The following is a 23,771-nucleotide window of genomic DNA, read 5'->3' as shown; positions in this document are numbered from 1 at the left end:
TTTAAGAGTCAACCACATTTCTGTGGGCCTGGAGTCACATGTAGGCCAGACCAGGTAAGCAGATTTCCTTCTCTAAAGGGCATTCATGAACCAGATGAGTTTTTATGACAATCGGGAATGGTTTCCTGGTCATCATCAGACTTTTAATTCCAGGTTCTTTTCACTAATTCAAATTCCACCACTGTAATGATGAATGAACACACATGTTTATACCTTAAACCAAACTTAACTCAATTTTCCTTCTAAACCCATTTGACTTACACTCCAATAACTCAAGTCAGACACTTAGCAGACTATTGAAAGATTAACCACTTAATCTGAGTACTGTTTCAAAGATTTGTACGAGGGCTGAGATTTCTTGGGTCTTCTGCTTACTTCCAGCAAGGTTGTCCCATCAAACCTCCTCCAACCGTCCCAAGGTTGTAGACTCCCAGTTCAACACAAATGCCGCTAGCATCTGAAGCGTAGTCACCTCAGGTCAGAACTGTCCTTGTTCTAATATTCTTTAACTCTGGAGTCTTACGTTTAAAACTCTTTCTCTTCCCATCTTGGCTATCCTGGAAGTCCAACTCACTGCTAGGATTCCTTCAGTTAACCAGGGGTTTAAATCTTTTAGCCAGCACACAGAATTTTACCTGAACTCTGCTTGAAAGAGATATTCTCTGCAGCAAGCTGCTTTTTAAACTAAAAAACTAAAACCGTCCACTGCTTGATACCAGAGCCATGACTCTTCTTCTATTGTTTAACTCCCAGGCAACAAGTCACATGATCATTTACTGGAAGCAAGATGCTTTACCAGGAATCATCTCCTAGTGAAACCTAGTTCTTAAGGGAAACATCACCCCAACATAAAATATAGCTTATTCCCCAAAAGCACATGGGCCATCACAAAAGTGAACAGGATTGGCTCCAGAATCAAATGCTGCAATTTAGTGTGTAAAATTAAAGCACATGGGATCTCCGTGTGCAGCTCAGGTCCATTTTAAGAGGAGAAAGTAAACTGTGGTACAGGAAACCTCACAGTCCAGTTAGCTATATGACACAGAAACAGGGACACTCCAGGCCAAGGGAAGTAATGCCCTACCCGACCAGTAGAGTGACCATGCCAATGCTGTGGGCAAAGTGGCCCCACAGGCGAGATCAATGTCCTGCAATTTCAGCCCAATGCTTTCAATGTAACAATGTCATTTCTTCAAATAATTTAATAATCTTTATTAATCACAATTGTGTTCTTTGTAATCAATGTTGACTATTTCTATTTTCTCTTTATTGTTACATGGTAATTTAATCCCTAGATGTTAAACTACCTGGCTCTGCAATTATTAAAGCTCTTGCATGCCTAGTTAGTAAATGTTAAATATCTGGCACTTCTCAAAGAAAATGAAGGAGTATCTTGCTGCTCAATGCAATAATTCTCTCTTAACAAATGTAATCAAAAAACCAGGTAAACTAGTCCTTCATTTCACTGATATGTGGGATATTACTGGTGCCAACTGGCTGCGGCTTATATAGCAAACACTGCAACTTCAAAAGTTATTCAATGTGCAAAGCACTGAGACATTTCAATTACATAACATGGCATTATTTAAATAACAATTTCTGTTAGTTTAAAGACAGGCAAATGATTTATCTAATCAGATTCTTAGCATAGAAATATTTGATTTGCTGCAATTAAATTCATTAAAAATACATTTGTACACATCCAAACTCTGTACAAAAATGTAATTATTACTATTCTTTTCAGGTACAGTTTGAGACACATAATTATTGGTGAAGTACTCTCTCCAATTTAGTCATACTGGATAAAAACGTTGCCACATGTTTTACCTTTTTATGTGCCTTGGTCTGCTCATCGCCATACTTTTGTACTTCTTTAATTAATTCTTGCAGTTTTCGTACTAGATCTAAATGGCTACTGGCTAGTTTCTCAGTTGACAATTTTAAAACATCCCATACTGGTGCAAATGTCCTGAAGGAATACATAATATAAAGAGATAAAACACTATAATAGTAACAGATAGAAAATGGTATCAAGCAAAAGTAAGACATTTTCAAGATCCTTTTAAAATTTATCTCTCTATATCATATTACATGTGGAATATACATCAAAGAGGCTTACCCAAGCTGACTGTAGTTGCTTGTTGTTTTGGCTAATTTGGTCATAGACCTTGAATAAATATCTTCTATTGTTACACTAGGGAAAAAAGAAATATTTTTTCATGAAAAAAAAACTTGTCACATTCAATAATTTCCTGACAATTTTTATGACAGGGCTTTCACAACGTGTTTCTTTCTTTACTTCAAAGATTGTATTTGTATTTTGTATATTTGTATAAAGGAATGCTGGTAGAAAAGCTGTACTGAGGGAGTGCTGCACTGTCAAGAGGTAGTCTTTTGAATCAGACATTAAACTGAGGTCCAATCTACCCTCTTGGGTGGACATAGAAGGTCCCTTAGCACTACTTCAAAGACGAGCAGGATAGCTATCTTCAGTGTCCTGAATATTTAACCCTCATTCAACATCACAAAAAGAAATTATCTAGTCAGTCTCACATTGCTGCTTGTGGGAGTTTGCTGTGTACAATATATGCAAAAAACCTGTATTTTCCCTTATTATAACAGTACTACAGTTCAAAAGTACTCCACTGACTGTAAAGCGCTTTTTAGATGTCCAATGGTCATGAAAAGCACCAGGCAAATGCAAGTCTTTTCTTTGCCACAATGATTTATCTTGGGACCTCTTTTGTTAAATATCTTAATAAATGATCTGCAATTAGGAGTCATAAGCACAATAAGCTTTGGAATCTTTCCACTAGGGAAAGAAATAGCCCATTAAGGACCATAGTGGTAATTTGTGTGCGGAGCCGGAAGACGTAGGTAGGATTCTAAATGAATATTTTGGGTCAGTGTTCACCAGCGAGAGGGGCGACATGGATGTGGAAATCAGACAGAACGACTGTGATATAATTAAAGAAATTAGCATAGAAAGGGAGGAGGGTCTAAGTAGTTTGGCAGGCTTAAAAGTAGATAAATCTCCAAGCTTGGATGAAACATATCCCAGGCTGTTGAGTGAGGCAAGGGAGGAGATAGCAGGGGTGCTGGCAATAATTTTCAATACCTCTCTGGCCACAGGAGAGGTGCCAGAGGACTGCAGGACAGCCAATGTGCTACCGTTATTCAAGAAGGGAGGAAGGGATAAACCAGGGAACTACAGGCCAGTCAGTCTAACCTCAGTGGTGGGGAAACTATTGGAAGCAATTCTGAATTAATCTACACTTGGAGAGGCAGGGATTAATCAAGGACAGTCAGCATGGTTTTCTTAAGGGGAGGTCATGCCTGACCAATTTGATTGAATTTTTCGAAGAGGTGACCAGGTGTGTAGATGAGGGCAAAGCATTTAACGCAGTCTACTTGGACTTTTGATAAGGTCCCACATGGGAGACTGATAACGAAGGTAAGAACATGGGATTCAAGGCAATTTGGCAAATTGGATCCAGGATTGGCTGAGTGGCAGGAAGCAGAGGATCATGGCTGAGGGGTGTTTTTGTGACTGGATGCCTGTGTCCAGAGGGGTTCCACAGGGATTGGTGTTGGGTCCCTTGCTGTTTGTGGTATATATAAACGATTTAGACTTGAATGTAGGAGGACTGATCAGTAAGTTCGTGGGTGACATGAAGATTGGTGGAGTGGTAAATAGTGAGGAGGATAGCCTTAGATTACAGGAGAATATAGATGGGCCAGCCAGATGGGCTGATCAGTGACAAATGGAATTTAATCTGGACAAGTGTGAGGTGGTGCACTTGGGCAGGACAAACAAGGTACGGGAATACACGATGAATAGTAGGACCCTGGGAAGTACCGAGGATCAGCGGGACCTTGGTGTGCATGTCCACCAGTCCTTTAAGGTAGCTGGACAGATAGATAAGATGGTTAAGGAGGCATTTGGGGTACTTGCCTTTATTAGCCGAGGCATAGAATATAAGAGCAGGGAGGTTATGCTGGAACTGCATAAAACGCTGGTTAGGCCACAGCTAGAGTACTGGGTGCTGGAATCCACATTATAGGAAGGATGTGATTGCACTGGAGAGAGTGCACAGGAGATTTACCAAGATGTTGCCTAGGCTGGAGAGTTTTAGTTATGAGGAGAGATTGGATAGACTGGGGTTATTTTCCCTAGAGCAGAGGAGATTGAGGTGTATAAAATTCTGAGGGGCATAGATAGGGTAGACAAGAAGGAACTTTTCCCCTTGGTGGAGGGATCAATAACCAGGGTGCATAGACTTAAGGGGCAGGAGGTTTAGAGGAGATGTGAGGAAGAATTTTTTCACCCAGGTGGTGGGAATCTGGAACTCACTGCCTGAATGGGTGGTATAGGCAGAAACTCTCATAACATTTAAGAAGTATTTGGCATACAAGGCTATGGGCCTAGTGCTGGAAAATGGGATTAGAATAGTCAGGTGTTTGTTTGACCAGCGCAGACCCAATGGGCTGAAGGGCCTTTTTCTGTGCTGTAGACCTCCATGACTCAATTTGCTTTGTATAATCTGCAAATTTAGCCTAACAGGTAAGCTACAAGGGAATTTAAATATATTTGGGAATTGGACAGACAGCTGCAGGTGAAATTCAGTGTCGAAAAAGGGAACAAAAATGAGGAAGGGACTATTTTTTAAATGGAAAGAAAATAATGTGCATTGATAATGAAAGGGATTTGGCAATGCAAATTGACAATAAATAGAAGCAATCACAAAAATGCTTGGTGGCAGCAAGTAAAGCAAATGAGATGATGTAATGTGTGAAAAGATCAAGCCCAAAAAAGTGAGGTAATCATGCCATTTCACAAATAATTGGTTCCATTGCACTCAGAATACCATATACAGATCTGGTTGCCACAGCACAAAAGGATATTGCAGGTATTGAAATGATACAGAAGAGTTCAGTTCTGAAGGAAGGTCCTTGACCTGAAACATTAAGTCTGTTTCTCGCTCCACAGATAATACCAGGCCTGTTGAGTATTTCCAGCATATTTTGCTTTTATTTCAGATTTCTAGTATCCACAGTAGTTTGTTTTTGTCCTATGATAGTGAGATGGAATATGAGGAACAATTATGTAAAAAAGACATGTTCTTACTAGAAAATAAAAGATTGAGGAGAGATGTGATTTCTGTTTTGAGGATTCTAAAAGGACTGAAGATCATGACAAGTTACCTCACTTTTTTGAGAACAGTAGAAACAGAGGGCAAAGTATGTCCTTGAGGGAGGGGAGGCAGGTGGGATTGGGGGATTCAAAACCAATTTTTGGAAGCAGTATTTCAGTAAATGAATGGTCAGTCAATCTGTGGAACAAGTTTCATAGGGGAAGGTGGAATTAGGTGTTATTGATTTATTCAAATGCAAATTAGGTAGAGTTTTTCCAGAAAATAACAGTTTGGTACAAAATATTTGAGTAATTTGAGACATGACATAGGGTAAGTGCAGAATGCGTGGGAGGAGCAGAACTTTGGACTTATGGTTCTCAAAGCTCTCCAGCACTGCAGCTTTCCTTATGTCATGTCTGAGTCTGTTGTAGGCAAATTGATAAGAGACTGATTGCTACAATTAATCAACAACACCTTAAACATCAATTCATAAAATTACCAGGATGGTAGAAGGCAAAATAGATGAACCTTGGTCTTTTCTCATTAAGCAATTCCTACGTTCCTGAGCTTGAGATCAAATTGAATTGAAATTGCAAACAACCTTCTTCAGCTCAGGAAGTGCCCCAAGAGGGCAATGAGATTTCTGGCAAGTGTTTTGTCAAAAATGATTACTTTGATCCTCCCAGTATATACTTTTTTATTAATCATTACAGCATGTGGGTGTTACTAGCAAGGTCCATATTTATTACAATCCCCAATTACCCCTGAGAAGGTGATAGTGAGCTGCTTGTGAGCTGCTGTAGTCCATGTGGTGAAGGTACTCCTACAGTTCTATTAGTTAGGGAATTCCAGGATTTTGACCCATTGACAATGAAGGAATGCTGATATATAGGGATTCCTCATTTAACGTTGTTTTGGTCGATTTCATTTCGCTATAACATCACCAGTACAATAGGGAACACATATCCCTTTTTCGTTTGCCAGCAGGCCACAACAAAGAGCATTTAAATGGATTAATGAAATTTACTAAACTCAGCGGTCACAGAAATTTTAAAGCACAATATTTAATGAATTACCATCAGTGAACATTATGTTTATTATCCTATTATGTTCATCTCTTCAGTCTATAAGTATGGAAACTGAACTTTCTCCAAAACAGACTGAGGACTTCACAAGGATAAACACAAAGGCAGCAAGTCCAATAATAAAACTAACCTTAACTGACAACAGCCTAACAACAACTTCAACATGCTATTTCTCTCCAATTGTTCTGGACACTTCAGCTGTTTAGCTTGTGAACTCTTCATGCTGCTGCTTCACACTCTCTCTTTCTCCCTGCTCCTTCCATCTCTCTTTCAGTCACCTTCTCCCTCTCTCTGTCTAGGATACTCACATGTTGCAATTTCTTTCTCAATGATTCTATTTCCATCAATTCTATCTTAACATCCTGCACCTGCATTCTGTTCATCAGCCCATTTTTAATGATTATATCCTCACCATCAGTTTGGCTCAATGGTGAAACTTTGTGAATAGTTTAAATTTATATTTATTTATTTTTAGAAATTTATTTTAAGATTTATTTCATTTAGGAATGTATTGTATTTCAACTTATGATTTTTTTCCTAGACAAGAAAAGCCCAACAGAACCAAACTCCAGTTTATACAGTAGTTCTTGTATGAAAATCTGATTCACTTAACATTGTTTTGCTTAAAGTGGCACTTTTCAGGAATGCAACTGTGACGTTAAGTGAGAAACTACTGTATGCCCAATTCATGACGTTGTGTGACATCAACTTGCAGGTGGTAGTGCTCCAATGATCCTGCTGCCCTTGTCCTTCTAGGTGATAGAGGTTGGGGTTGGGGAGGTGCGTTAAATAAGCTATGGTGCAGAGTATCCTGCAGATATACATACTGCAGCTGGTGGCTGGAGCGGATGTTTAAGGTACAAGATGTTTTATATATTATGGATAGATATTTACTTATAAATATTACGTCTGGACATACTTCCTATCATATTTTTGTCACACTTTTTGGATCAACTTTTCCTATTATAAATTCCTGTGCATAATAGTTTTTGCCTATGTAAATTTGACACACTAATTTCACAATTTAGTCTCCAGGTATTGGTCACAAATTACTCAAAATATTTGGTGAAAATTTTTGTCATTTGCATGTTGTTATCAGGGTGTGGGGGAAAGGAAGCTAACTGCAGCGTGTATTGGGGGGAGGGGGGGGGAGGTGCGGGGTTAATAATTATGCCAACACCTCTCCACATTTTTCACTTTTACACAGGTGCACTAGGCTCTGGCCGGTGGCCAGAAGGAGGAGAGCAAGCATGGTGAAAGCAGGACTGCTAGACTGATGGTATACATGCAAGCTCTTCCTCTCAGTGAGATGGGACACCTCCCTCCCCAACCCTGCTGCCATTCTGCCCCAGTGTTCTTCACCACAGCCTTCTCCCTCCCCCACCAGGTCAAAGTGTCCCTTATTTCACTTCTTAAGACTTGGTCACCCTGATCAACTGTTGTTCTTCTGAATTCAGTGCAGTACTTCACATTCACCACTGAGCAGCACAGCACAAATGAAATTACACTGACTTCATAGTAAGGGTATTTAACTTGTATTAGCCCTGGAGCCAGAAATTTTACCTAACAGGGAAAATAAATCTAAGGTTGGCGAAGACACAACAGTCACTGTCCTTCCATGAACACAATCCAACAAAACGAGTGCAGCTGAGGTAACTGAATGCAGACTTGAGGCAGATTTTTTTGGTCAGCGAGTGGAGGCGGGGCCTGCTCACTGATGCGTAAAACGACGCGGGGTGACATCGGGCGTGAGTCCTGACGTCTCCTCGCGTCACTTAGATTGTCAGTTTAGCGGGCGCGCAGCTGACCTGTCAACGGCCTATTAAGGCCATTGAAAAATTAATTGAAATGATTAATGGACATGCCTGTCCAACCTTAAGGTTGGCAGGCAGGCAAAGAGCCCAGGCAGCCTTCAGAAAAAACATGAAACCTCATCTACAGGAGGGATGAGATTTCATGAGGGATTTAAAATTTTCAGAATATTTTTAGATAAAAGTAATGGACATGTCCCAGTCATGTGACAATCACATGAGGGGACATGTCAGGAGAATATTTTCCAGCCTTTAAAAATTTTTTATAACTTCAACCGATCTCCCTAAGGCGGCACTTTGCCTCAGGGAGATCTGTGCGTGCGAAAGAGCACACTCCCGGTTCAGGGAATTCCCCCCCCACCCCCACAGGGAGCGCTCAGCGCTTCCAAACAGACGTCACGTTGGGCGGGCCTTAATTGGCTCGTCCACGAAAAATGGCAGCGTGCCCCCGATCAGGGGCACCAATCGGGAACCCACCCACCAGTGCCTGCTCCTGCACAATCCCCCCACTGACGTTGGGGGGGAGGGGTGGGGGGTGGGGGGGAGGAGAGATGCTGTCATTGGAGTTTGGTGAGTGGGGGATTTTGGTGAAGGGGAGGAAGGAGGTTTTCATTCCCTTTTTCTATCTTACTCTGTAGGAATTGGTTTTTACTCTACTACAGGGATGAGAGTTTGGTGAGTATCTGGTAAGTCGGTAAGCTCTATTCTATCCATAAGGTTTAAAGTAGTACACAAATTGGTGGTAAAGTTGATAAATATATAAAAAAAGCAACACAAATAAGCTAATAATATAATTAAGTAATTATTTAAAACGCATTAAGGATGGCAGGACGAGTAATGTGTCAAGGCTGCAACATGTTCTCTGCAGCAAAGAGTGAGAGCCCAGAGTCCTGCTCGGTGCCAGGGTTCGGGACAGAATCTGTGGAGAGGAAGACAGAGTTAACGTTTCGAGTCCATATGACTCTGTCCACAGATGCTGTCAGATCTGCTGAGTTTTTCCAGCTATTTTCGTTTTTGGCTCAAAGACTGTTGTCGGAGTAGTGGGTTCCAGTTTGTGGGGCACTCAGTATTGGGGAACATGGGGGCTATACCATTGGGACGGTCTACAAATGAACCGTGATGGGATCAGTGTTCTTGGAAACCGCATAACTAGGAAAGTAGAGAGGGTTTTAAACTAAATAGTGGGAACAAATGATCAAATGTGGAAGGATGCAGTACATCAAAGAGAAGAGACAAGGTAAGAGAGGAAAATAGTAATATGGGAGATGAGGGTTGGAGAATGGCATTAAGGGACAGAAAGAAAAAAAACCTAAGAATGCACAAAGAATCAAGACTAGATGTTACAAAGATAACAAAAAGACAAAACTAAAGCCTCTGTATCATAGCATTCACAACAAAGTAAATGAATTGACAGAATAGGTTGAAGGAAATAAATATGATCTGATAGCCATTACAGAGACCTGGCAGCAGGATGACAAGAATTGGTCCTGAATATTGAGGGCTAGGTGACACTCAAGAAGTGTAGGAAGCTAGGTAAAGGTAGAGGGGTAGCACTGTCAATCAAGGATGACACTTGTGCAATAGTTAGAGATGACTTTGGTTCAGAAGATCAGGATGTAGAATTGGTTCGGGTGGAGAAGAATAATAATAGGGGAAAGAAGACACTAGTGGGAGTGGTCCACAGGCCCCCTAACAGTAGCCACAATGTAGGACAAAGTATACAAGAAGAAATATTGGGTGCTTGTGATAAAAGGATGGCAATAATCATGGGTGACTTTAATCTACATATAAACTCGAAAAATCAGATTGGCAGTTGTAGCCATAGAATGCTTTTGAGATAGTTTCTTACAGCAACACGTTCCGGAACCAACCAGAGAGCAGGTTATATTAGACTTGGTATTGTGTAATGTGACAGGATTGAATGACCTCAGATGAAGGCACCCCTAGGTAGCAGCGACCACTATTATGGTTGAATTTTACAGCCAGTTTGAAAGGGAGAAGAGTAGATCCAAGACTAGTGTTTTAAACTTAAATAAGGGCAACTATGTGGGCATGAAAGCTGAGCTAGCTGAAGTGAACTGGGAAACTAGGCAAGGGGATAGATCAATAGAGAAGCAGTGGTAGACACTTAGGGGATATTTCAGAATACTCAGAACTATATTCCTACTATAAAGAAAAATTCTAAAGGGAGGACCCACCATCCATGGTTAACTAAAGTAGTCAGGGAAAGCACCATACTTAAGAAAAAAGCATATAACTGCTGAAAGATGAGTGGCAGGGCAGATGATTGATCAGATTATAAAGAATGGCAGAGATTAGAGTGTGAGAGGAAGGTAGCTAGAAATGTAAAAACGGAGAGCAAGGGTTTCTACAGATATTTAAACAGGAAAACAGTAGGTAAAGTGAATGTTGGTCCTCTAGAGTGAGAATGGGGAGTTAATAGTAGATAATAAGGAAATGATGGATGAACTGAACAAATATTTTTCTTGTTTTCACTATAGAGGATACAAAAACATTCCAGTAATAGCTGTAAATCAGATGGAGAAGGGGAAAGAGAAACTTGGTGAAATTATAATCACTAGGGAAGCAGTACTGAGCAAATTAATGGAGCTGTGGGCTGACAAGTCTCCGGGTCCAGATGGACTTCATCCTCAGGACATAAAAGAGGTGGCTAATGAGGTAGTAGGTGCATTGTATTAATTTTTCAAACTTCCTAGATTATGAAAAGGATCCATCAGACTGAAAACAGCAAAGATAACCCCTCTATTCAAGAAGTGAGGGAGGCAGAAAACAGGAAACTATAGGCTAGTTAGCTTGAGGTCTGTCTTGGGGAAAGTGCTAGAATCTATCATCAAAGAGGTTATAGCTGAGCACTTAGAAAATCTGTGGATAGAGGGGAGCCTGTGGATGTAGTGTTTTTGGATTTCCAGAAAGCATTTGAAAAAGTGCCACATCAAAGTTTGTTGCAGAAAATAAAAGCTCATGGTGTAGCTTTTAGGGGTGTAGGGGTGAACATATTAGCCTAGCTAGAATGTTGGCTGGCTGGCAGAAAGCAGAGAGTATGCATAAATGGGTCGTTGATGTGACAAGTGGAGTCCTGCAGGGTTGTGCTGGGGCCTCAACATTTTCCAATTTACATCAATAACTTAGATGAGGGGACAGAAGGGCATGGTAGCTAAATTTGCAAACGACACAAAGATAGGTAGGAAAGTATGTTGTAAGGAATACATAAGGAGTTTTCAGATGAATATAGATAGGTTGAGTGAGTGGGCAAAAATCTGGCAGATGGGAGTATAATGTGGGAAAATGTGAAACTGTTCACTTCGGCAGAAAGGATAAAAAAGAGTATTACTTTAATGGAGAATGATTGCAGAATTTTGAGGTGCAGAGGAATCTGGGTGTTCTCGTGCATGAGTCACAACAAGTTAGTATACAGGTACAGCATATAATAAGAAGAATGGACTGCTATCCTTTATTACGAGAGGAACTGAATATAAAAGTAAGGATGTTATGCTTCAATTATACAGGGCATTGGTGAGACTGCATCTCGAATAGTGTGTGCAATTTTGGTCTCCTTATTTAAGAAAGGATGGAAATGCATTGGGAGACAGTTCAGAGGTTTATTGATATCTAGAACGAGTGGGTTATCTTATGAGGATAGGTTGGACAGGCTGGGCTTGTTTTCACTTGAGTTTAGAAGAGTGAGGGGTGGCTTGATCGAAGTGTATAAGATTCTGAATGGTCTTAACAAGATGGACGTGGAAAGGAAGTTTCCTCTTATGAGTGAGCCCAGAGTTGGGGACACTGGTTTAAAATTAGGGGTTACCCTTTTAGGACAGGGATGAGGGGAAATTTTTTTCTCTCAAGAGGGTTGTGCGACTTTGGAACTTTCTGCCTCAGAAAGCAGTGGAAGCAGGGTCACTGAACATTTTTAAAACAGAGGTAGATTGATTCTCTTGTCTGACAAGAATCTAAGGTTATCAGGAGTAGATGGGACTGTGCTATTCGAAACACAAACAGATCAGCCAAAATCTTATGGAATGGCTGAGCAGGTTAGAGGGGCCAAATGGCCTACTTCCGCTCCTATGTGTGTATGTTCATAAAATAACTCCACAAGATTAATTGCATTGCTCAAGCATATGGTCAACAGGTTGAGCTAATGTTCACAAATAGCTCACATTCAAATATTGTGAGTGGACTTTTGATAAATTTTGACACTAATGCTTAGAATACGTGGTCTGAAAGCACAGTGAACGAGGGGCATGTTTGACTGACTGAAGCAAGTTGATTCGGTTGCTGTCTAAGAAGAGAAATGGGTAGACTAATCCACCAATGCAAATACTGTACTGAAATAAAGGAGGGCTAAGGCCCAGTTCTGAAAAAAGGTCAACCTGAAACCCTAACTCTTTTTCCCTTTCCACAGATACTGATCGACCTGCTGAGTACTTCTACTATTTTCTGTTTTTATTTCAGATTTCCAACACTGCAGTATTTTGCTTTTGTATTAGCGAACAGGCCCAGTTGGATTTTAATCAAAGATTGGAAGGAATAACAGTAAATGAGCAATGGGAAGCCTTTAACAGGGAGATAATTTGGTTACAAACTACACAAGGGATACTATTTTAGACCTGGGCAACTAGGATTAATTAATGATCTCATAGTAAAGGATCCTCTAGTCAAGACTGATCACAACATGATGGAATTCCACATTCAGTTTGAGGGTTAGAAATGTTCTGTGACTAGTGTCTTAAATTTAAATAAAGGCAATTACAAGGGTATGAAGACAGAGTTGGCTGAAGCGGACTGGGAAAATAGGTTTAAAGGTAAGATGGTAGAGAAACAGTGGCAGGCATTTAAGGGGATGTTTCATAACTCTCAGCAAAGATATATTTCATTGAGAAAGAAGGACTGCGAGAAGGATGCACCATCCGTGGCTAACTAAGGAAGTTAAGGATGATAACAACTTAAAAGGAAAGGTTTCCAGTGCTGTGGGGGCTAGTGGTAGGACAGAGATTTGGGAAATTTTAGAAAGCAGTGAAAACAACTAAAAAAAAAATAAACTGGGAGAAGCTGGAGAATCAGAGAAAACTAGCAAGAAATATAAAAACAGAGTTAAAATTACTACAAGGTAAATAAACAAGAAATGAGCAGCTAAAGTAAGAATCCCTTTAGAGGCTGAGACTGGGAAATTAATAATGGGAAAAGTGGAAATTGCAGAAGCCTTGAACAAGTATTTTGTATCAGACTTCACAATAAAAGACACAAAAAGCATCCCAAGAACAGTAGAAAATCAAGGGGCAAAAGAGAGGGAGGAGCTTTAAATAATCACGATTACCAGAGTAAAAGCACTGCGTAAACTAATGGAAGTAAAGGCTGACAAGTTCCCTGGACCTGATGGCCTGCATCCTCGAGTATTAAAAGGAACGGTTGTAGAGATAGCAGATCCTTGGTGGTAATCTTCCAAAATTCCCTAGATTCTGGAAAGGTCACAATGGATTGGAAAGCCGCAGCTGTAACACCACTATTCAAGAAAGGAGGGAGGCAGAATGCAGGAAATTGTGGATCAGTTAGCCCTAACATCTGTCATTGGGAAAGTGCTAGAATCCATTATTAAAAAAGTAGTAGCAGGTTATTTAGAAAATCACAATACAATCAGGCAAAGTCAACATGGTTTTGTGAAAGGGAAATCGTGCTTGACAAATTTATTAGAGCTCTTTGAGGAGGTAACAAGTAGGCCTGATAAAGGGGAGCCAGTATATGCAGTATATTTGGATTTCCAAAAAACATTCAATAACGTGCAACATAAAATGTTACTACACAAAGAAAGAGCTCATGGTGTTGGGGGTGATATATTAGCATGGATAGAGTATTGGCTGATGAACAGGAAACAGAGAGTTAGGATAAATGATTCATTTTCAGGTTGGCAAACTGTAACCAGTGGAGTGCCACAGGAATCTGTGCTGGGGCCTCAACTATTTACAATCTTTATCAATGACTTGGTTGAAGGATCTGACTATACTCTAACCAAATTTGTTAAGGGTATAAAGATAGGTAGAACAGCAAGTTGTGAGGAGGATTTAAAGAGTCTGCAAAGGGATATAGATAGGCTAAGTGAGGAGGCAACAATTTGGCAGATGGAGTATAATATGGCAAAATGTGACGCTATCCACTTTGGTGGGAAGAATAGAAAAGCAGAATATTATTTAAATGGGGAGAGACTGTAGAATGCTACTGGACAGAGGGATCCAGGAGTCCTCTTACATTAATCACAAAAATTTTGCATTCGGGTACAGCAAGTAATTAGGAAGGCAAATAGAGTGTTGGTTTTTAATGCAAGAGCAATGGAGCATGAAAGTAGGGAAGCCTTGCTCCAACTGTACAGGGCATTGGAAAGACCTCAACTAGAGTACTGCTATAGTTTTGGTCTCCTTACTTAAGGAAGGATATATTTGCATTGGAGACGGTTCAGAGAAGAATCACTACGTTATTGTTCAGATGTAAGTTGTCTTATGAGGGAACATTGAGCAGTTTTGTGATGGAATACTCCCCTTTTGCCTGGATGAGGGTAGCTCAAACAATACAAAGAAGCTCGACACCATCCTAGACAAAGTAATCCACTTCTCTCACTGAACAATTTCTCCTTAAATTTGTCTCACTTCCTCCAAATAAGAGGTGTGGCTATGGGGCATGGGACCCAGTTATGCCTGTCTTTTTGTGGGATATGTAGAACATTCCTTGTTCCAGTCCTCCTCAGGCCCCCTCCCACAACTCTTTTTTTAAGTACGTCGATGACAGTATCGGTGCTGCTTCATGGTCTAGTCTGGACCCGGAAAATTTTACAATTTCCACTCCTCTGTCGTCTTCATATGGACCATCTCCGACACTTCCCTTCCTTACCTCTCTGTCTCCATTTTTGGTTATAGATTGTCCACCAATACTCATTATGAGCCCACCAACTCCCACAGCTGCTTCGACTACTATGCAGATGATACAAAGATAGGTGGAGGGACAGGTAGTATTGAGGAGGTGGGGAGGCTGCAGAAGGATTTATTCAGGTTAGGAGAATGGGCAAAGAAGTGGCAGATGGAATACAACGTGGGGAAGTGTGAGGTCATGCACTTTGGTAGGAAGAATAGAGGCATAGACTATTTTCTAAATGGAGAGAGAATTCAGAAATCTGGAATGCAAAGGGATTTGGGAGTCCTAGTCCAAGATTCTCTTAAGGTTAACTTGCAGGTTGAGTCTGTAGTTAAGGCGGCAAATGCAATGTTGGCATTTATTTCGAGAGGAATAGAATATAAAAGCAGGGATGTGCTGCTGAGGCTTTATAAGGCTCTGGTCAGACCACATTTAGAATATTGTGAGCAATTTTGGGCCCCGTATCTCCGCAAGGACGTTCTGGCCCTGGAGAGGGTCCAGAGGAAGTTCACGAGAACAATCCCAGGAATGAAAGGCTTAACATATGAGGAATGTTTGAGGACTCTGGGTCTATACTTGATGGAGTTTATTTAGAAGGATGAGGGGGGATCTGATTGAAACTTACAGAATACTGAAAGGCCTGGATAGAGTGGACATGGGGAAGATGTTTCCATTAGTAGGAGAGACTAGGACCAGAGGGCACAGCCTCAGAGTAAAGGGAAGACCTTTTAGAACAGAGATGAGGAGAAACTTCTTTAGCCGGAGAGTGGTGAATCTATGGAATTCATTGCCACAGAAGGCTGTGGAGGCCAGGTCACTGAGTGTATTTAAGACTGAGATAGATAAGGTTCTTGATTGGTAAGGGGATCAAAGGTTACGGGGAGAAGGCAGGAGAATGGGGTTGAGAAACTTATCAGCCATGATTGAACGGCGGAGCAGACTCAATGGGCCGAATGGCCTAATTTCTGCTCCTATGTCTTATGGTCTTATGGACTACAGCTCCTCACACCCCACTTCCTGTATGGACTCCATCTTACTCTCTCTTAATTCCTCCGCCTCCGTCACATCTGATCCAATGATGCCAGCTTCCAAAACGGCACTTCTGACATGTCTTTCTTCTTCCTTAACCAAGGCTCCCCCCAAACACTGTGGTCGACAGGGCCCTCAACCATTTCTGACCCATTTCCCGCACCTCTGCCCTCACCTCTTCTCCTCCCTCCTAGAACCATAACAGGGTCCCCCTTGTCCTCACTTTTCACCCCACCAGCCTCTGCATTCAAAGGATCATCCTCCGCCATTTCTGCCAATTCCAGCACGATGCCACCATCAAACACATCTTCCCCTCACCCCACCGTGGGTACAGTTCCCTCCAAGACACCCTGGTCCACTCCTACATTACCCCCAACTCCTCATCCCCTTCCCATGGCATTTTCCCATGCAATCGCAGAAGGTGCAACACCTGCCCCTCACCGTCCAAGGTCCCAAACACTCCTTTCAAGCGAAGCAGCTCTTCACTTGCACCTCCTTCAATTTGGTCTACTGCATTCGCTGCTCCCAAAGCGGTCTCCTCTACATTGGGAGGACTAAATGGAGACTAGGTGACCGCTTTGCGGAACACCTTCGGTTTGTCTGCAAGCATGACCCAGACATTCCTGTCGCTTGCTATTTCAACACACCATCCTGAACTCATGCCCACATGTCCATCTTTGGCCTGCTGCAACATTCCAATAAAGCCCAACACAAACTTGAGGAACAGCACCACATCTTCCGATTAGGCACCTTACAGCCTTCAGGACTTAACATTGAGTTCAACAGCTTCAGACCATGAACTCTCTCCTCCATCATGACCCCTTTTTAAATCCTTTATTTATTTATTTTTAATTTTGCTTTATTCTTTTATTTGTTCATTTTTTAAATCCTTTTTCCCCAAAAAACCCCTCCCCACACAAGGCTACCTGTTACTTGTTTTTACATTTTGCTTTCACAGAGCACTGACCCTTGTTTTGCTATTACCATCTTCTGCTATCTTACCTTTATGCCACTATCAGCATCTTCTTTACTCTTTACCACTACTAGTAACACTCCCTTCGTCTTGTGTCCATGACATCTTTGTCAATCTCTCCTTAGTTTCACCTATCCCTGACCTTCAATCTTGTTCCACCGGCTTCATCTCCCTCTTAAACAATATAAAATCCATCGCATTTCTACTTCTCTTTAACTCTGAAGAAGTCATATGGACTCCAAACGTTAACGCTGTTTCTCTCTCCACAGGTGCTGCCAAACCCGCTGAGTTTTCCCAGCATTTTCTGTTTTTATTAAAGCAATCCACTTGATTGGCCATTACCTTAAATAGTCACCCCCTCCACCACCAGCACATAGTGGCAGCAGTGTGTACCATTTATAAGATGCACTGCAGCAACTCACCAAGGCTCTTTCGACAGCACCTTCTAAACCCACAACCTGTACCATTCAGAAGATTAAGGGCAGCAGGTGCACAGGGGCACCACCACCTGCAAGTTCACCTCCAATTCATACATCACCCTGACCTAGAAATATATGTTGTTCCTTCACTGTTGTTGGATCAAAATCCTGGTATTCCCTTCCTAATAGCACTGTGGGTGTAGCTACACTACATAGACTGCAGCAGTTCAAAAAGGCGCCTCACCACCTCTGAAGATCAGTTAGGGATGAACAATAAATGTTATGCCTGCCAGTGACACCCATATCCCATGAATGAATATGAAAAGGTCTCTCAGAGATACAAACTACTTTGTATTCATATCAATTTCCTGTATTTACAATCACTGTTCTGCATTTGTTCATTGAAAATACAACACAACACAATGACTACATATGTTTTTTTGACAAAAACAGAATAATTTTAATTTTATTTATATTTCTAACTCCACTAATCCATTGAAGTGTGGAAATGCCCCAAAAACAATGAAATACCTTTCTCTTATGAAGTCTGCCAAGTCTTTTGTCGATGTTTGACCATGTTTCATATTATGATAAAGGACATCAAAGCCATTGTTCTTTTCCCCCTGAAAACAACAATCTATTTTAATGCTTGAACTTTAAAAAAGGTGTCCAGATTTAAAGTACAAATTGTAAATTAAAGTAAAATAACACATTAGGCTTTTATTTTGTCTTATATCTGGGCACATTCATCCATTTAAAACTTTAAAAATTTCAAATTAAAATTTCCAGGAATGAAGCAGCACTTCAGAGGATAAGTCCTTCGATATGAAATTCTACCAGTCATTGACAGATTTAATCAGCAAGCTCAAAATGAAATACACAGGCAATTGAACAAACCAGTACAAAAACGGAGTCTCAAGTGCATTATGCATCACTGCTGCACATATTTAATAAAAGGAACAAGAAAAGATCACAAATGGCAGTATAATTCTAGCACGGTCAACGGGAGATCTGGCATAACTCTACATATACAGAAGAACTATTATTTAACTAGCAAAACATTTGTGGTCAAATTAGTATCTTTGTTGCAACAGAACTTCTGTAAATACAGGATTTCAGGTGGTTCATTCACCAAAGGCAATAATAGAATCAAAACTTCTCACTCGGTGAAAAGGAACATAAAGCTAAATTTAAAAACAGTCTTGGGAATGTTGTCAAAAGTCCAGATGTGCAACTTGTTATAATAATAGAAAGTTTAATTAAGAATTGTTTTTTCCTGAGCTAAAAAGACATGTTTACACACGATGGGCTCAATAGATGGATAACATAATCTCAGCATCCATCATCGAAGAAAACAGCTTCTAACTACCAATCTTGGAACATGATAAAGTCCTTGGGCAGAATAAAATGGGAGGGCGGGGGGGCAAATGCGAAACAAAGTTGGTATGGAGCTGACCTGCTCCAAGCCAGCTCGCCCCAAAGCGCTGCGGACAGCCTCAACAGGGCCAGTATGGAACTTCTCCCCATCACTGGGGAAGAAGTCCTACCTTTTGGAGCTGCTGGACAATCTGGTTGACTAGCAGCTCCATCAGTCCCGGCAGCGCCAAGAGTACGTGAATGGCCGCTGCTGGGACTGCAAACGAGGAGGAAGGTGGCCCAATGGGTCCACGGAACTGTTAAGGCCAGGGTCTTGGGCAAGGAGGATTTGGGGAGGGCTGGGTTTAAAGCTGTGGGGTGGGGGGGGGGGGTGGTTAGGAAGAAAGGGGGAGGGGTTGACCAGAATGGAGTTGACCCCCACTCTGCAAAGGGTAACCTCCAAAGATCAACACCCCCCCCCCACCCCCACATAAAATACAGCCCCTTGTTAAGAATTCAAGTTTAGTAGCAAAATTATATTTGTCCTTCCTTGAGTTTAAGCTTGTGCAGTGGCACGTCCATTGGGGTTAGACTGTGTAGAAAGTCTGGAGCATATAGACTCGTCATTTTCTTCATCTATGGGATCCAGGCTGGTATATTCTTTTAATTCACCTGACAGCTTTTCTAAAACGTTTTCATTCAAATGTAATGAATCTTAATTTTTAGCATAAAGAATAGCTTTCCATTAATGTTATCTCAAGTAGTTGTCCCTGCCATTTTGCCACACTTAACCAATTCCACCATCTCATCCACCCTTCTCATGCCATCTTCATCCCGTCATTCCATCCTTCCCATGCCAACCCCATCCCATTATTTATAGCCCTCCGATGTCTTCTCCATCCTCCCATCAATCCCATCTCATCCCTCAAGAAAACAATCGCTCCAGCCAGCGTAAATTTGTCAGAAATACTTTCCACTGTTTTCTTCTTCACCAACTGCTGGCAGCCACCTATGTGCTCCACATGACTCCACGTGCACTTATCAAATAAACCCACTAACAGACGTGCCCCTTAAACTGACCAATCAAAACAGTCCAAACAGGCAAAAAATTTGTATTGTTATAGATTCTATCACAGGCACTAACATGGTTGTGAATATTTTTTTAATGATAACTTTTGGGGAACAGGAAATATGTTGCCAATCAGTAAAACACTATTTTATTTTCCTTGGTGTCATGACACAATAATTTAATTATTTAAAGTCATGTTTTCAAAGGCTACATTTCAAAATAAATAAAACTGGAACTTAAGATGGCTCTTCAGAGCTACCAGACAGTTTTGTGGATTAAACCATTTTATCTTTCAAGAGGACAAAGATATATTTTCTAATACTGACGCACTGTGGTTTTGGCCAGGATATAAATAAAACACTAGTGACATCTTCAATGTAAAAATGAAAGTGTGCCTTGCCAGATCTAAGGGCTTTAGTCACCTAATAAAACCACAGATGGGGGAAGGATAACACATTGCTGTTTGAATTACCACGATACCTTATTTGGAACCATGAATCTACAGTGATGTGAGGTCCATAATATGGCAGCCTACTGAAGATATAGCAGAAAATTAAAACTGCTTTTTATAGACATCTTCAGAGACAAAATTTCATCAGAAAGAGAGAAAAAGACAAAGAGTCTGTCCGACAGGCAAAGCCATCAATCGCTGCATACTGTTAAGCAGCAAAGTAACTACCTACAATATCTTGAAAGAGAAACAAGCCTCACTCTCTCCTCTTAACCGTTCCATCTTCAAGCCTACTTGTGAAAACAATCTCTGGGCAGATCAATTCTAAGAACCATCACAAGTACTGAGAACTCTCTGCAGTGCCTTGACTTCGGCTAAAGTAACAACTCGACCACAAAACATCACACCTGCACCGAAATAGTGGCTGAGTTAAATGCCATTTTTTTCATTATTGCTTTACCTTCAACTGTATTTAGTGTGTGTGTGTGAGATAGCATGGGTGAGTTGTGTGAGTGAGATGTCACATTTTCGTTAACCACTGGGGTAAGCGTGTGAGAAATAAACTAACTTTCTTCATTTTTCAACTACAAAAGCTTCCTGCTGGGTTATTTAAATTGACTCAGTTGAGGGAGGCGGTGGCATAGTGGTATTGTCACTGGACTAGTAATCAAGGGTAATGCTCTGGGACCTGGGTTCAAATCCCACCACAGCAGATGGTGGAACTTGAATTCAATCAATAAAAATCTGGAATTAAAAGTCTAATTGTCAATTGTCAGGAGAAATCCATTGGTTCACTAATGCCCTTTAGGGAAGGAAACCTGCCGTCATTACCTGGTCGGGCCCACATATGATTCTGGGCCCACAGTAATGTGGTTGACGCTTAAATGCCTTTTGAAATGGCCTAGCAAGCCACTAAGTTGTATTAAACCGCTAGAAGGTCAGTGAGGAATGAAACCGAACTGACACTGGAAATGACAACGGCAAACCGAGCCCTGTTGACCCTGCAAAGTCTTCCTTACTAACATCCAATTTTGGCACTAGCCCTAGGAGAGCTGTCCCACAGACTAGCCAAGCAACAGCCTGACATGGTCATACTCTCAGAATCATATTTTATAGACAATGTCTCAAACATAACCATCACCATCCCTGGGTATGTCCTGTCCCACCGGCAGGACAGATCCAGCAAAGGTGGCGGCACAGTGGTATACAGTTGGGATCGAGTTGCCTGGAAGTCCTCAACGTTGACTCTGGACCCCAGAAGTCTCATGGAATCAAGTCAAATATGGAAATCTCCTGCCGCTTACCATGTACAGCCCCATTTCAGTTGATGAAGTAGAACTCCATGTTGAACACCACTTGGAGGAAGCAGCGAGGCTGGCAAGGGCACAGAATGTACTCTGGGCAGGGGACTTCAATGTCCATCACCAAGATTGGCTTGGTAGAACCACTACAGACCGAACTGGCCGATTCCTAAAGGACATAGCCGCTAGACTGGGTCTGCGGCAGGAGGTGATGGAACCAACAAGAGGGAAAAATATACTTGACCTCATCCTCAAAAACCTACTGTCCTTGACAGCATCGGTAGGAGTGACCACTGCACAGTCCTTGTGGATACCACCCATCATGTTGTGCGGCACTAACACCGTGCTAAGTTGGATTAGATTTCGAAAAGATGTAGCAGCTCAAAAATGGGTAACCATGCAGTGCTGTAGGCCATCAGCAGCAGAAGAGTACTCAACCTGTAATCTCATGGCCCGGCATATCCCCCATGCTACCATTACCACCAAACCAAGGGATCAAACTCTGGTTTAATGGTGAGTGCAGGAGGGCATGCCAGGAGCAGCACCAGGCATACATAAAAATGAGATCTCAACCTGGTGAAGCTACAACACAGGACTACTGAAATGCCAAACAGCATAAGTAGCAAGTGATAGTCAGAGCTAAGCAATTCCACAACCAACAGATCAGATGTAAGCTCTGCAGTCCTGCCACATCCAGTTGTGGATGGTGGTGGACAATTAAACAACTCAGTGGAGGAGGAGGTTCCACAAATATCCCCATCCTCAATGATGGGGGAGCACAGTACATCAGTGCAAAAGATAAGGCTGAAGCACTGGCTACAATCTTCAGCCAGAAGTGCCGAATGGATGATCCATCTCCACCTTCTCTGGACGGCCCAGCATCACAGATGCTAGTCTTCAGCTAATTCAATTCAGTCCATGTGATGTTAAGGAATGGCTGAAGGCACTGAATATTTACCGCCCCAACAGTCTACTCTCGATCATCAGTAAAGTGATGGAAGGGGTTATCAATAATGCTATCAATCGGCATTTGTTTAGTAATAACCTGCTTGCTGACGCTCAATTTGGGTAGTGCCGGGATCACTCAGCTGCCGACCTCATTACAGCCTTACTTCAAAGATGGACAAAAGAGTTGAACTCCAAAGGTGAGGTAAGAGTGACTGTCCTTGACATCAAGGCAGCATTTGACCAAGTGTGACATCAAGGAGACCTAGCAAAACTGGAGTTAACGGGAATCAGGGGGAAAACTCTCCGCTGGCTGGAGTCATACCTTGCGCAAAGGAAGATGGTTGTGGTTGTTGGAGGTCAACCATCTCAGTTCAAGGATATCACTGCAGGAGTTCCTCAGGGTCGTGTCCTAGACCCAACCATCTTTAGTTGCTTCATCAATGACCTGCCTTCCGTCACAAGGTCAGAACTGGGGATGTTCGCTGATGATTGCACAATGTTCAGCACCATTCGTGGCTCCTCAGATACAGAAGCTGTCCATGTCCAAATGGAGCAAGGCCTGGACAATATCCAGGCTTGGGCTGACAAGTGGCAAGTAACCTTCGCGCCACACAAGTGCCAGGCAATGACCATCTCCAACAAGAGAGAGGATCTAACCACCCCCCTGAATCCCCAAAGCCTGTCCACCACATACAAGGCACAAGTCAGGAGTGTGATAGGATACTCTCCACTTGCCTGAATGAGTGCTTCTCCTGCAACAGTCAAGAAGTTTGATACCATCCAGGATAAAGCAGTCCACTTAATTAGCACCCCATCCACAATGGATGAAGATAGAAGATCCCCGAATGTTTATTGCTTTCTCTACTCTACCCATGACCTTGTAACTCTATCCATGACAGCAGGTCAGAAGCTAGGAATCCTGCAGCAAATAACTTCCATCCTGACTCCCCAAAGCCTGCTCACCATCTGCAAGGCTCAAGTCAGGAGTGTGATGAAATACTCTTCACTTGCCTGGATGAGTGCAGCTCCAACAACACTCAAGAGGCTGGGCACCATCCAGGATAAAGCAGCCTGCTTGATTGCACCCCCTCCACAAATGTTCACTTCCTCCTCCACCTACGTACAGTGGCGGCAGTAGGTATCATTTACAAGATTCACTGCAGAAACTCACCAAGGTTCCTTAGGCAACACCTTCCAAATCCACAACCACTGCATCTAGAAGGACAAGGGCAACAGATACATGGGAACACCACCACCTTAAAGTTCCCTTCCAAGC

At 41.9% G+C, this 23,771-nt stretch overlaps 1 protein-coding gene across 9 annotated transcripts in view; it reads right to left on the bottom strand.

Moving 5' to 3' along the window:
- fcho2 (FCH and mu domain containing endocytic adaptor 2) overlaps window positions 1–23,771 on the bottom strand; it is a 267,367-nt gene that overhangs the window by 186,140 nt on the left and 57,456 nt on the right. For all 9 annotated transcript variants that reach the window (XM_041185860.1, XM_041185866.1, XM_041185867.1 and 6 more), the window contains exons 2-4: window positions 17,902–17,993; window positions 2,120–2,194; window positions 1,828–1,969 (exon numbers count right to left, since the gene is read on the bottom strand). In XM_041185860.1, the coding sequence (XP_041041794.1) occupies window positions 1,828–1,969; window positions 2,120–2,194; window positions 17,902–17,993 (309 nt within the window). The remainder of the gene's footprint in view (window positions 1–1,827; window positions 1,970–2,119; window positions 2,195–17,901; window positions 17,994–23,771) is intronic.

Source organism: Carcharodon carcharias, chromosome 4 (genome assembly GCF_017639515.1).
Source record: "Carcharodon carcharias isolate sCarCar2 chromosome 4, sCarCar2.pri, whole genome shotgun sequence".
Classification (NCBI taxonomy): Eukaryota; Metazoa; Chordata; class Chondrichthyes; order Lamniformes; family Lamnidae; genus Carcharodon; species Carcharodon carcharias.
The sequence above is the reverse complement of the archived record's forward strand: the minus strand, read 5'-3'. Positions and strand labels throughout refer to the sequence as shown.